The sequence below is a fragment of the Phalacrocorax aristotelis genome, chromosome 11, assembly GCF_949628215.1.
Source record: "Phalacrocorax aristotelis chromosome 11, bGulAri2.1, whole genome shotgun sequence".
Classification (NCBI taxonomy): Eukaryota; Metazoa; Chordata; class Aves; order Suliformes; family Phalacrocoracidae; genus Phalacrocorax; species Phalacrocorax aristotelis.
This window is the reverse complement of record NC_134286.1, coordinates 12,410,384-12,425,514: the sequence shown is the minus strand read 5'-3', so window position 1 is coordinate 12,425,514 and position 15,131 is coordinate 12,410,384. Positions and strand designations below refer to the sequence as shown.

At 49.0% G+C, this 15,131-nt stretch overlaps 1 protein-coding gene across 1 annotated transcript in view; it reads left to right on the top strand.

The window, feature by feature from the left end:
* LOC142063357 (gamma-aminobutyric acid receptor subunit gamma-4) overlaps positions 1-15,131 on the top strand; it is a 44,160-nt gene that overhangs the window by 4,271 nt on the left and 24,758 nt on the right. Inside the window, exons 2-3 of the mRNA XM_075107019.1 lie at positions 1,484-1,632; positions 1,836-1,903. Coding sequence (XP_074963120.1) covers positions 1,484-1,632; positions 1,836-1,903 — 217 coding nt within the window. The remainder of the gene's footprint in view (positions 1-1,483; positions 1,633-1,835; positions 1,904-15,131) is intronic.

Genomic DNA, 15,131 nt, shown 5'->3' with positions numbered 1-15,131 from the left:
CCTGACAGCGTTGCTTAAGACTCCTTAAGCATCATTAGAAAGTGCAGCTCAATCAGACAGGAAACAACAAGCTGATGTGCCAATACCTAACGTGTGGCGGCAGGCAGCCAGCTGCACGCAGCCCAGCCCTGGTCAGGGGACCCATCCCAGTGCCTGAAAGCTGGGGAGATGCAAGGAGTTTTAAAGTGATTGTGAAAGCAAGTTTCATCTGGGGTTTCAAAAGAGGAACATCTGATAAATTGACTGTAACATGTCAATTTAATGCTTTTTCCTCCCCTTCAAGTACCTTTGTCAGGCTCTGCCTCCCCAGGCACTGAAGGGAGATGTGTATTGGTGGTGCCTGATTGCACCTCAGAGCTTCAAAGCTCTAGCTGGGAAGTGTCAACACAGTGGCAGCTCCTGCTGCAAGACCCTTGCTGGTGCTGGAGCAGGTGACATGCTGACATGGCAGATGTCAAGGGGGGTGTGCCAGGTGTGGGATTGCTCAGCATCCTCTCCCGCATATGGCTATATCATTCTGGGGCCAATCTTGTGAATGAGCTGCCCATTGCAGCAGCAGGTGGTTAGAATTTCCCAGCTGACCATGTGGACCTGATTTCATTAGAGGGTTTAGGAAAACTCCTTTAGGAAAAAGGAGGGATGTGAAAAATTTACAGAGGGCAGATCTGAAAGGCAGGGGAGAAGCTGTTGCTTGGTGGATTATGTCCAAAGGAGGATGCAAGCTTTCCTCACCTGGCTTGGAACTGGAAGATCAGGAAGACAGAGCATCTTTAAATGGGAGCTCATACCAAAGGCTGGGGGGGAAGGGTTGGTGAGTACAGGGAATGGGTTGTGGCAGGTCTTGGCCTGAGGGCAGCAGAGTTTGCATAAGGCTTTAATTTCCCAAGATCTGTGCAAGGCAGATGGCTGGGTTCCTGGCAAGCCAGATGTGCATGCTGCCTCCTTGGTAGTTTTAGAACCTTTTTTCCCTAAAATCCTTTTATTGTAAGTGCCTTGCTCCCCCAAAATGCTGTTTGGTCACTGTCTTCTTCCTCAGAGGAAGCTCACTTCAGGTGCAAGCGGCAGGCAGAGCAGCTGAGGTATTTGGGGTTAACATGCAGCTCCAGGCACAGGAGGAGCTGTGGAGGAGGGCCAGGAGTGGAATGGGCAGGAACAGGGAAGGGGCTCCCACACTTTGGGGATAAGCAGTGTGTCTTCAAAGGGAGCTGCTGAGGATGTGGAGCACCTCTTGCTGCTAGTTCTGACTGCTGGTGGCACGGCCCCTCCCTGTCTGGGGATCCTGAAGTGAGCAGAGGTGCCAGGTGAGTTGTGTCTTCTTAGCAGCGTAGCTGAGAGGAGATCCCTGAGTTCCTTATGTTCTGCCTTTTAACAGTGCTGCATCTTCCTCCTTTAGCATGCCTGAAACCCAGCTGTTCTCCTACTCCCGCAGAGCACCAGAGAGAAGCCACAATGATGTCTCTCTGCTTTTGCCTTTTTGCTTCAGGTGTGAGAGCACAGAGGAATATGATTACGATTACCTCAGCATCAATAAAACCTGGGTTCTCACCCCGAAGGCACAGGAGACTGATGCCACGCAGATCCTCAACTCACTGCTGAAGAACTATGACAACAAGCTGAGGCCTGACATTGGCAGTAAGTGTCCCCTGGAGCTCCCTGTGGCCGCAGGCGGTGACCTGGCCTGGCTGAGTCCCGTGTTTTCCATGCTTTTGTGGCTGCTGTAGTTGGTATTTTTGGTGAGATGGAGCCACTCTGATCTCAGACACTGCCTGTGGCTGCAGCCCTTCACAAATGGTCCTGGCTCCAGCTCATCCACACTTATTTCATTTTCTTTGCAGTCAAGCCCACGTATATTGATGTGGATATCTACGTGAACAGCATCGGGCCAGTGTCTGTCATCCAGATGGTGAGTAGTTTTGTTGCTGCAGGGTCATGGTATCAGTGCAGCTGAAGGTGTGGGAGGTAGCTGCCCAGGGATGCTGGCAGGTTGTCTCATGCTGGCTAGACATGGTGTGAAGGTGGTGTTGTCATGAGAAGAGGTAGATGCATTTCCCTTCCCTTGGGAAGAGGTGCTCTGGCCTGCTGATAGCTGGAAAGGCTTGGCAGCCATCCCTAGTTAGGAGCAAAGTTCTCAAGTGCCCTTGGTGAGCTCAGCAACCCTACCATGCCCACGAGCCCGAGGAAAAGGGTGATGACGCTGTTTGCTCTCCACTGGCCATGTGTGGGCAGCCACCTCTGCTTGGTGGCTTTGCCCTCTCCTGCCTGGGAAGCATGCGGGCATCAGGATGCCCAGGGCAAGTTGCACTGCTCTGGCTGAGCCAGTGTGGTGGTGGTTGGGAGGGGGAGCAGCATGATTCCCAGGAGAGCTGAAATAGGTACCTACAGATGGTTTCCATGGCAATGGTGTGATGGCGTGGAACTTGGGTCCCCAGGCCTGGCCTGCAGTGCTGGGGAGGGGCAGGCAGGGTGCCTCGTGTCTGACGGCTCTTCTTCAGTACTTAGCACCTTAGATTGATGCCACCATGACTGCAGCAGTTCCTGCTCATGGCTCAGCACCCTGCTGTACCAGGAACTGCAGAAACACTCAGCAGAGATGCTCTTTGGTCTGAAGACCCTCCAGGCCACGCACTGGAGAGCAACTCTTGATTATTTACTTTTCACAAGAAACTTCCATTATTATTTTCCCTGTGAAGTCATTTTTACCTCTTCTCTAGCAACAAACATGACTGCTGCCAGGTTTCAAAAGACTTTGATCCACTGGGCAGTGGGTTAGAGAGGGCAAAGGAGAGTACCTCCTAAAAAGCCAGGATAGTTTGTGGGTTTTTTTGTCTCTCAATGCAAAAAAGAGCAGAAGCAAACCCAGCTCCCTTAATCTGAAAAAAGAGATTTCTGAGGATGAGCATGTTATTTTTAGTTTCCCAAGTAGAAAATTTCCACTGAACAAACCCCTCTAGGGATGGAAGAATGGCATTATAGTTGCAGTACCACTTTCACTCCAAAAAGCATTTCGAAGCAGCCCTTCTGACCAGCCGCTGCCAAGCATGTGCCTCCAAGCAATGCCTGATCGTGAGCCACCAGATGAGCACCTGGCTGGGCGCTCACTTGCACGATGAGGGCACCATCAGGAGGCCTAGCAGGGACAGCTTCAAGGCAAAAATTTTTCTTTCATTTTTTTTTTTGTGGGCCCAGCCTCCAGGAGGAGAGCCACAGCCCAAGCCATGTGGATGTCATCCCTGGTTGCCTGCAGACACTGCAAGCTCCTCTGTCACATATGGGTGTGTGGACATGAAGCCACAGCAATGTAGGAGCAGCAGTGCAGGGGAAGGGTGCACAGGCCGGGTTTACTCATTTCCCTGGCTGTGCCTGGAGGTAAAGCGTAAGAGTCATGCTGTAGGCAGCTGTCCCATCTGCTTTGCACTGCCCAAGGGTATGCCAAGAAAACCATGCAAAACTACAGTGCATGATATCCTCATTACCTCTCTTTTCCTCTCATCCATTTATTTTATGCCTTTCCACCCCTGTTGGAAGCTCTGCTTTCCTTCCTGTTGCAGAAGCACTGCATAGCCATGCAGGTGGTAACAGTATAGAGTGGCTTATAAAATCCACTTTTGTATCTAGAGTATCTCTTCTCCTAAACGAAGATACCAGGCACTGCTGCTAGTCTGGTTTCCTAAGAAACACAGCTTATGCCATGGTGATGGGTATGTGAGAACGTACATAGGTCCATCCCAGTCTTTCAGTATTTTAGATGCACTGGGCTAATACCAGCCATATATGGCTGCAGGTATAGGAGCTTCAGGCATATTCAGCATCTTCTTTATTTTTGTGAAAACAGGATGCAAGGCAGTGACAACAGCCATCCCCACCAAGGAAAAAAAACTGTTGTGTGAACTCAACCCTTACTAGACTCAAGAGAATCTTATGGGAGAGGGCTGCTGAAGATAGCCCCAACTGTTCCTAGAGCAGCTCAGTGTTTAGTTCTTTCTAAGAGTCAGCAGAAGCTTTTACACTTCATGAAGTGGGACTCCACAACTGCACGGGATCCCAGGGCATCCCAACGCACTTAATAAGAGCCAGGAATAAGAAGGCAAGACTGGCACTTGGAATTGCCTACACCTGCAGGGCTCTCCTGGGGAAGCTGCTGCCACAGGGCTAATCTACTCATCTGCAGCCTTCCCACCTGAGGAAGGTATTGCCATTTGTGGGAACGGCATGGTGAGGAGCTGCTTAGGCAGGGCAGGAAACCACCTGGTGTAGTCAGTTGAGGGATTTTATGGCATCAGTCACAACTGGCTGCACTGTCTCTCCAAAGTGCCCAGATGCTACAAGTCCAGGGGTCCCTGCTGGGTCCCAACAGTCACCAGTGATCTGAAGACACCTCCATATGACTCCCCAGGTAGACTTTCCATGGACAATCTCCCATTCCCCATCCCCTTAGGTAACTCCCTAAGCTTGAATCTGCGTTGCCCTTGAGCTTTAAAACCTTTCTCCCTGAGACGCTGGCGTGATATTAAAGGTACTGAGGATAGCTAGACCCAGGTCTCGTAGCCTTGAATGGCACCTTTCTGCCATCTGTACTCTGAATACCTCCCCTTCCTCATGACAGAGGCTGCATCTTGCTATAGTGTCTCCTGAAGCAAAATAAAAAAGAATGGCCTTGACAAAGCTGCCAGTGTCACCTCTGGAGTTGGCTGCCTCACCCACTTGTTTTGTGTTTGTTTGCTCTTCCACGCTGATGCAATGAGTTAAGTCATTCTGTGGGTCGTGCCAGCCACTGGCAGGCTGGCATCAAGCGTATGATACAGATTGTCTCTGCTGGGGACATGTCATTCCCACTTTGTCCCTTTTTATATAGCTTCTGTCACCCTGAGAAGCTCTGCCTTCTCGCAGCTATCAGGCCCATCCCACGTGCCTGATCTTTCCCTTCTCCCATATGCAACCTGAGGAAATGCACATTCCTGAGGGAAGGGAATCAGAATCTGACTTGGAGCTAGATCTCTCCTGAGCCCATGGTGAGATTTCTCTCTGCTGCAGATACATTGGCTCATGTAGGCTGGAAGGTCCACTGGAGGGGAAATGTCCCATTGATCTCTCTTAGGTGCATTGCGATGACAGTGTCTTATGTAAATATTTTTCTTTCACATAGGCAGGCCGTGTGATAAAAAACTAGTTCTACTTTTAAGAAATATAGCTGCATTACTGTGGCTATTACTTGGACCAACACGTTCTGTACATCTGAAGCTGAAGGCTACAGGATGGCCTGACAGGCTGGTAGAATAGAAGGCTCTGACTTAAGCAATGGAGTTTGAATACTGTTGTCCTGTGATCTTCTGCTCACCTCTCAAAGGGTTAACTACTCACTGATGCCTTCAGCCTGGTGATGCTCTGTCAGAGCTTGGAAGCTGGCCCTTCGTAGCTGCTGCTCAACATCCAAATGATAAATCATGTCAGGATACAAAACTGATTCCGGTCCTTAAAAATGAATAGGTGATTTGAAAATGCCCTGTGCTGGGTGTGAATTCTGCATCCCCCTCATCAATCACTTGTCAAAAATAACATTAACATTCAGGAGTCAGCAGACGGCGGGCATGTTTGGAGGGGGAAGAAATGTAAAGTGATTTCCTGGTATCTTTTGTAGACCACAATGGCAGTCTCGTTTCCCAGTTAGGTAGTTGAGCAAATTTTACATTCTCTCCTCCCTGCAGAAAGGACCCTTTGTGCTCTGCCAGCCAAAATATGGCAGTAATCAGTAATAAAGCTAGGAGGTGGTTGAATGGCATGAAGTGGGACAGGGCTTGGTTGAAAGAGGATGGGCTGAGAGGGAAAGGGGTGCAGAAAGGTGGGACCATCAGGTCCCATAGCTATTTGTTCCTGTTGCTGCATGGGCTGGGGTTTCCTCCCCATCCCCATGAACCTGTTCTCTTTGGGTGGGATTGGGGCGCTTGGTGCTTCTCAGGGTGGTGGGAAGCTGTGTTTACACCATCAGGGGAAGGATGTGTTTGGCCCCAAGCCCTTCCAGAGCCACCTGCTGCCACTGGATACCAGCCAGCAGCACCTCAAGCCAAATGAGTTATCACCCACAGCTTTCCAAGCTGTGTCATGGATCTGGATGCCCAGTTAGATTCCCATTAACACAGACAGTGTTTAGGTGTCCTTGGGTTATCACTAAGCTGAGCCTGGTGCAAAGACTTGCCTTGGTTCTCCAAGCATGTTTGCAGGAAGAAGTGCCAGGGAGGGCTGTGGCACCAGGGACTGATGAAGGAGACTTTGGGTTCAAATTTTTCGCTGACTGGTTGTTTGTTGGAGAGATTTTCTTCTGGTTTTGTTTTGTGATTGCTTTATTGCTGTAGATTATAGCTTTAACTGGTGCCAAGGGCACCTAGAGTTCTGGATCACCTTCCTTTAGGGATGCTTAACTCTCAGGATATGATGCTGTAGAAATAAAGTGGTTGCCAGCTACTGGGACTGAGTGTCTTTCAGTCCTGAGGATGCCTGTGAAGTGTCCATGACAGCCAGCATGGGTGGGAGCAGAAAAAGTGCTTCTGTTCTGAGCTTGGGGATGGAGCAAATCCTGCCTAGAGCTTCTCAAATTCCTACCTGAGGTCAGAGCTGAACATCCTTTCCTTCCCTTCTTGCACAAAACCAAGTGTGCAGCTCCAGGAGTTGAACATAGAGAATATAGCCCAACACTGTGGTAACCTCCTAGCCAAAGTGAATGGAGACCTGCCGCTCATCCAGGGACCTGCTTTGGGACCTACTTCAGGTGTCTGGGGTCAGAGACAGGGCTAGTTTAGATGCTGGAGACTCCACTTTCTGGTGTGCACAAGGAGATGCTCTTGCATGCCAAATTCTGTAGCAAAACCTGATGACGGCTCTTTTGCCGGGATTGTGCACCACCTCAATCTCATTACTTAATGATAATAAAGATGGAAAGAGCAAAATCTGGCCTCTGTCATTCAGAAGGGGCCATATTCTGCTGCCTCTGAGGTGCCTGTGATTTCCAGAGGGCAGGGCTAAGTTCCTGCTGCCATTATTACAGCAAATTATATTCTTAGCTCTGCCTGTGAGCAGGGGACTGGAACCTGAAAAGGGTGATATGTCCAAATACACGTGTTGAATATTCACCCCTTCCCCCTTTTGGAAGGAGATGCTGCGCACTATTAAATTCATAATGCTGTGCTTGGCTGCATTAGTTACCATGCAACACGCTAACGAAATTGAGGATGAAGAACATATTTTCCCACGTCTAGAGTACTGCAGAAGAGATTTAATAGATTTGCATGTATGGTGCATTTTTGAAAACACTGTGAAAAGGGGGGGAGGGAGGGAAGAGGGAAATGTTTATTCGTTATCAGCTGATGAATAATTAATTTACAAACGTTGTCGTGTTAAATATAAATTAAATCCTCATTTGACACACTTTATAATTTAGAAGTATAAGCTCAGCATGAATGAAGAGAACTCCCCGCTGACTGCTTTCATGTAAATCCCGAGGAGCCGGGGGGGGGGGCAGGGGGCGGGAGGGGGAGGTTCAGCTTTCAAAGTTACAGCTGACAAGGAGTAGCGGTGAGGGAGGGGCTGCTGTGACAAGCCAGCGTGGGGACCTGGGGCACTTTGTCTTTGCTTGTGGGTGCTTTCTATACAGGGGTGGCTTGGCAGGGAGGCAGTGGCTGTCCACACAACCCTCTTCCCAGGATTGATTCTCTCCTTGCTCAGAGCTGCGGGTGGCTGAGCTGCTGAATCACGGCTCTCTGAGTAAAATTCCATCGATGCCACGTTATCAGAGTGTGCAGCAAGCTGGCAGCTGCTTGTGAATGGCTGAGCTATCCCAGCAGCAGGGGCAAAGATCCCCAAGAGAGGAGCTAGGCTCTACAAAAGCTGTTATGGGGTTAAGCCATGCTTGCAGAAAGCCCTTAGGCAGTTTGAGGCATCTCCCCACCGAAGCAAAGCCGCATCCGCATCCGGAGAAAGAGTGGCTATGCGTGGTTAGAAGGCAGTTAGTGTGGGAGCCGCAGTGGGAAGTCTTGGGTCACAGCCCTGGTGTCCTGCTGCAAAGCTTGGGTTAATATCTTCATTTCTTCTTAACAGATGTGGAAACCAAGACCGGTAATAATTGTCTGGCTCTGAGGAACAGTTAAGTCTTGATTATACTTAGCTTTGGCTGCTTTGGCGTAAGTAGGAAGGAAATGAATTGAAAATGGCACACTTTTAAAGATGCTTAAATGTGTTGCTCTGGAGCACAAGATAAGCCTATAGGTACAGGAAATTTGTTACCTCCCCCCTCTTTCCCTGATAATAATAGACTCCAGCAGTTGCACAGCACTTCTCAATTGAAAGGACTCAAAAATTGTTTCACAGATCATCTGCCTAGGAGGTAATATCTCAGATGCACCCGCTTCTAGGGTAGATTGCAATGTCTGAAGTATGGCACAATCTCTGCCAAGGACTACACGCTTTTCTAGGCCTGCTCGGTGCACAGCAAGAGTCAGGCATTAGCATAAATCTAGTGAAGTTGCACAGGACATGCACTCATGTAATGAGCTAGGTCGGGTTTTGGTCTGTGATAAAGATGCGTGTCAGAGATATTTAAAATGTTGGGAAATGGGTATTGCTCACTAAGGGCCCCGGTGCGTTTTCTCGCCATTAGTTTCCATGCCTGAGTGATGGCTCAGCACTGCTGGAGCTGGCATTGCATTTAAATTAAAGTCTTCAGAAATACTCCTTTGCTTGGAGAGTGCTCGCATCTCTTGATTCCTTGATGTTCAGGATCGGTCACCTGAGCCCATTCCTGTGTGCCCAAGTGCTAGGGCAGTGACTGGTCTTCACATAGTTGCTTGTGTTCGCGTGGCGGTGAGGTCAGGTACATGGAGAAGGGCAGCAGCCATCCTGTAGCCATCGTTTGTCATTGCCTTAGAAGAAAAAAATCACGAGGCCACTGAGGAATAGCACCAATCACGTGTGACTTGAGGAACAAATCACGAACCGCAACAGAAGGTCTAATGAAATAGATGAGTTACTTCCATCCTGAACATGTCCCAAGAGCTTCCACAAGTTTCAGGGTCTGCTCCCAAACTGGAAAGGGGCTGATTTATTCACTATGAATAATTCAACCTGCTCCTTTTATTATCCAGAACATACACTAATCCCCTCTAGTTATTTTCTGTGTGACATCCATGTCGGTATTTTATTTATAGGCTGTTTATTGTGCAGAAAACACAAGGAGTCTGTTATCAGGGAAAATTAACAAAAAGCAGGGGTTTTGCCTCTAAAATTTGGAGCTAAATAAAATACGAAAATCTGGACAATGGCTTCCTGGGGGGAGAAATGTTCTTCTTCAGAGGCATTTCTGGAGAGCAAAGCCCTAAAGTTAATTAACATCTGTGCTCCCCAGTCCAACACTAAATGGGGAATGTAGCTTTACTCAGTCAGGTTTCTCAAACTGCAGCATCAGCCCTGGCACACAGATGCCCCACAGCTTAGGTGGCTTCTGGCCCTCAGGCAACATGGGATAAATCAACATTCATAATTAAGTAAGCAGCTCTTGTAAATTCCTTCACGAATCCAATTTCCGTCCTTCTGCTGGCAGGAGTGGCTCAATCCCACATTCATCTCATGCCAGCCTTTGGAGGAAACTTACGTTTCCTCAGCCAGGCTGAACGCAAAGGGGTTTTTTTGCCCTGAACCCTTGCAGGCAGTCAGGAGGATGCTTACTTTAGGAGCTTTTTGAGTAGCTGGTGTGCTCGCCATGCCCAATCTAAGAGCATTGTAACTTGTAATTCCTCACTCTTACTCAGAGAAAACCTTTCTAATGCAGCTCATGATGACAGCAGCTGCTCCTGGTCTCCCTTTCGAAAGTTTTCTGCTAGCAACTGGATTTCTGCTTGTTAATAAACCATGACGACAGTTTTCCAGTGACCAGGAGACTCTCCTTACTGGGGCCTGGACCAGGCTGGAGGGATGTCCCTTGCCCTGGCAACTAGCAGCGCTCTCTCAGTTCGGTAGGAGCTTTCCCCTCTGGCAGGGCATTAAAAGAGGCTTTGCCATGATGCGCGGGCAAGGACATGGCTGCAGCCGCTGGGCCGTAGGAATGCAACCTTGCCCATCACACACTGGTAGGGATGCGCCTGGGAGGTGTGGGCTCAGGCTCAGAGCTGCTGCGTGCAGCTGCATCTTGTGAAGAAAAGTGTGGATGCGGCCGCCTCCATCACAAGTGCTTTAGCTAATGGATTTGCTCTGCGGTTCCCCAACGGCCCTACTTCTCCACATGAGATGTGTGTGCATGGACAGGCCAGGAAACGTGCATTTGATTTGGGTGCTGATCTGTGCTCTGGTCCTCATTAAATTGATTCTTCCAAGTCAAAGGGAAAGCACTATTGGGTCAATTTGAAAGAAATAGGCTCTGAGCTGTACCAATAGCTGTCACTTGATGGGCTGAATTATTTTTAAGGCAGAGTTGATTTATCTGAACTGAAAGCTTTAGTTCTCTCCACAGGAGGGGTCTGGAAATTTCAGGTGTGTGAGAGTCAAGTTGAAGAGCTGGTCAGAGGCCAGGGTTTCTGGTCTAGGGCGAACCACCAGCATCATAGGGGAGGGGGTCTCACTCTCCCCTCCCACTTGGGACAAACAGCCAAAACTCTTAAGCATTTCTGAGGGAAAATGGGTTTAGGGACGTTCAAAATATTTATGTTTAGTATCATCAGACTGTTTTGATTTGCTTTTTAGATGGTGATAAGTTCTGTCCTATAAGTAAAGCATGAAAATGAGTATTTGAAAATAAAAGTCAGAATGAAATTAATCAAATAGATATGGGTAAAGCAAAATATTTTTTTTCTTCAGTAAGCAAACAAGTTTCTGAATGAAATGATGAGGTTTAGGTAGCTCATTTTAGAATTTGACAATCTTAATTTATTTTCAACAAAACGTCAATTTTTTCAGTAGAAGTCAGTTCTATTTATTTCCTGCATCCCCAGATGAAGCAGACCTACCATCTCCCCATAAAGGCTGATGTGAAATCTGCTTTCTATAAATGTGTTACGAAATGGAGACCATTTCTCAGAATTCAGTGGCTGTGGGTGACCAGAGGCAATATACTTCAAGGACCTCTTTGTGCCTCAATGTTAAAGGCTGAATATTCAGACTATTACCTCCTATCTCTGTGCACAGGAAGGGTTTAATTGCCCATGATACAAACTGCAAGCAAGCAACAGTGGAATGGTGATACTGCCAGCCTGAGCCTCCCCATGGCACAGGGGCTGGCCAGGTTGAGTCAGTGCTTCTCCTCCCTGCAACCCCTTGCATCTCCTCTGTGCCTCCAGGTGCTTCCTTAGTGCCTCTGTGTCTTCAGCTTGGTGTCTTTTGGGCTGGTAGGAGATATGTGTTAGGGTCAGCAAGTGGGTGGGCAGGTAGATCTTCACAGGCATCGACAGAGCCACTATGCCTCACACTGGCTGGCAGCAGCCCATGGTTCCCTGCTGCAGGTTTGCTGACTCTGCAGGTGTTTCACACCAGCGCTGCTGAGACTGGACCCACCAATTCCAAATGCAACAGCTTCTCAAAGCCTCAGGGAAATCATAATGGCTGCATGGGGCACTGTGGGTGGGGAATTAGTCTGGTATGGGGTCTTGGGCTTGCTGTGTGCTGGGCTTAGTGTGTGCTGGTAGCTGGGGACCCTGGTATAAGCCTTGCTTTGTCCATCTTTGTGTCCAGAGGGATTTGCTGTGAGGATTTCTGTGGTTGTTCTCTGACCTCCAGTTAGCTGGGGTTGGCTCTAACCATCTGATCAGCTTTGCTTAACAGGAGAACTGCAGGTGGTGATAATGGCTCACCCACAGGCAGATGCACGAGGGATGTGTGAACCAAAACACTTCGGAGTGTGGGTGGGGGAACACCTTGTCTCCATGGGAAACAGGGAAGGTCAAAGCAGGAACTTTACAAATGTTGTAAGCCTTGTTTCTGACACTTCCCCCCAGTCTACTTTTCTTTCCCCCCAGCTTTTCCAGTGTACCTGTTACACCTCCCCACCAGACCTGTCCTCCTTGGTCTGTCATTCTCCACAGACACCGAATGCCACCTTAGTGCTGTACTGAAGATAAGGAGGGGAAGCAGAGCAGTGGGGTAGAGAAGTGGGAGAAATTTGTGGGAGTTGGGTTGGTTGTTCCTACAGCCACAGGGAGATAGGAGGGTGAAGTTAAGATGATAACTGGCTGATTGTCTCTCCATTTGCTCCTTTAAAAGAAAAGTTGAAGGCAGAGAGAACTGTAAAATTGAAGACAACCATTCCTTTCATGATCTAGCAGTGGTGGACTGACAGACCTGCCCAGAGCTTGCAGCCTTAGCTTGTCACATGAATCTGCACCTTGTGAAAAGGCACGATGGACCCTAGTTTCCCCTGACACAACAAGCGGCCACAGTGGTGACATGGCTTGGAGCAGTGTGCCAGGCAGATTTGCAGAGTAAATCTCTCCAGGAGGCTTGGGGAGGAAGGGTCCCTGCAAAGAAAGTAGGAGATGGAAGGCACTGCAAGGGAGGAGTGATCCATTGTGTAAAGCCAAGCTCTGTTCCTGCTGATCATGGCTGCTGTTTGAATGTGAGCTCTGCATGTAGATTCCTGGGGGGCTGGCAGCAAGCTTCAGTCCAGTTCTGCAGCAGGGAGGTCAGGGGCTGCTCAGATCACGGAATCACAGAGTGGTAGGGGCTGGAAGGGACCTCTGGAGATCATCTCGTCCAACCTGCCTGCTTGAGCAGGTACACCTACAGCGGGGGCACAGGACCACACTGAAGCAGGTTTTGAATATCTCCAGGGAAGGAGACTCCACAACCTCCCTGGGCAGCCTGTGTCACTGCTCTGGCACCCGCACAGGAAAGAAGTTTTTTCTCGTATTTAAGTGGATGCTGGTCCTCTCTCACTGGATCAGCACGAAGGGAGATGAAAACAGCAGTGTTGTTGCTATCACAAAAAGCCAAAGACCCAAATGCTGGGATTTGGTAAGGAGCAGCAGAGAATGGGCCGTTCACCTCCCAGGAACTTTAGACTAAGCTCAAGAGCCAAAATTGTTTGGTTTCTTTGTGTGTATGACTCTGGGATATACAAGCTTTGCCAGTGCATTCCTTACAGATTTGTGTAGAAAACCTGAGCCTTCATCTTTTTCACTACTCCCCAAAGATGTCCTAAAGCCATCTAGGGGAGCTGGGGAAGGTAGAGTGGTTGAGGTTTAAAGGAGGCATATGCAGTAATCTGGGTCTCTACAAAACAGATGACAGCTGGAAAAAGGACTGGGAATACTGGCCCACAGTTTGAGGAGAGTCTTTTGCAGCTGCCAGCTGCCATGAGAAGAGAGCAGCAGAGCTCTGCAGGTCCTGCTTGCCTGGTGGCTGGTGTCCTGGCTTCCAAATGACTGCCACAGTTGACCTGAAGTGCGGATATATGCCTGGAAAGGAGAATCAGTTGACTTGGTGTCCCTTCTTGTAACTTCAGTCCAACTTGCTTACCCTTCAAATACCCAACAGGGGAGACAGAAAGATATTGTTCTTCCTGTGTAGTCTGATTCATTTCTTCCAGCTGTTTTCCTCAGCCTGGTGCTCCCTTGAAATCTCAGTAGGGCTGGGCTGTGATTTTGTGGTGGCTTGAAAAGAAGAACTGTGAAAGGAAAAACAAAATGAAGCAGGGAGAAGGTGTTAAATCAAGGAACTGGCAGGGCAGGAAGAGAAAGCTGGTAAGCACAACAAGGGGGCATGAGAGACAACATGAAACAGGTTTCCTTGAAAGAGTCACTGGAGCAGAGTACGCTGTCCCCACCTCCTCCTTCATCTGGGGTCAGGAGAGAACAGCATCAGGAGCGAGGATTTCTGCAGAGGGCACAAAACCCTCTGCTTTTGAGAAAGTTCTGCTTTCACAGATTTTTTGACTGTGCTTTTTTCCTTGAGGATGAGGACTAGAAAGGGATTTATACAGGGAAACAGTGACTTTCCTCCTGGCCAGCACAGGCATTTCCGTACAATGGCTGGTATCCCAGGGCTATGGGTGCCCTGTGCTTTCTCAGACCCGTTTTGGTGGGAGGAGGACAGAGTAGCATTAGAGTTTGGGAGGTAGGCCTCTCTTAGGTGCCACCCCAGTTCTTGGAGAGCTGAACCGTACTGCCCACCCAGGACCACCTTCCTCGTGATGCTTTGTGCTGTGTCATGACTCCTCATGTGAGGCAGCCCATTAGCCCACTGCAGCCTGGGACTCATCTCCCAGACACAGCGCAGCTCCCATGGCTGGTATGAGCACCACTTCTTCAGCACCAGTTCTGGGGTCTGCTGGCTTCTCCACCCTGTCAATGTGCTGCCCATGAAGATGGTTTGATAGAGCTCAGTGCTTATTGGAAGTGAGTGGTTCTCATGGAGGAGGGCATATTTAGAAGGCTGTAGTGATTTTCCTGCTCCTTATACTCTGTCCCTAAGCTCCTGTGACTGGCCAGTGTAGGAGGCTGTTAGGACAGAGGGACACTGCCTGGGATTGTTGGGCCATTCTTATCCCCTCTGGTTTTGCATGCTGCTGTGCCATGCAATTCCTGCACTGGAAGGATGCTTCTGGCTCTGATCCACACAGGAAGCAGAGCTCCTATGGCTCCCTGCCTCTGCCACCTTTTCATTCCTGTCTTGACCCCAAAGCACAGCTTCTGTAGCAATTTCTTCATCACTAAGACTGTAGTGGGAGAGACTTTGTCTGTACTTTTTACAAGACAATTGGCATCCAGCTGAGATCACTAAACATCTTTCAGTCCATAGAGAGGCAGTTCCTGCCCTGGAGAGCGTAGGGCCTTGCAAGACAATGCAAAGTCCCATGAGAAGGTGGGAAGGGGGTGGGAAATTACGTGATGCTTGAATAGGGCCATTACAATTGAAGCTGTTTCTGTTTGAAGAAGGGTATGGGCAGGGTGGTAATGCCTTTCTTGCTGTGGTAGAGTGGTGAACTACAGACCAAAGAGAGTGTGGAGAGGAGGAAGAGGAAAGAAGACTAGAGCAGGGAGCAAAGGAGAAGAGGGAAAACCCAAGAAAGCCTGGAAAGATGAAAAAACAGCAAAGGGAATTTGGCAGCACATGTGGACTGCTCAGTCCCTGATCAGACCGGGAAAGATGCTGAGACCTTTATA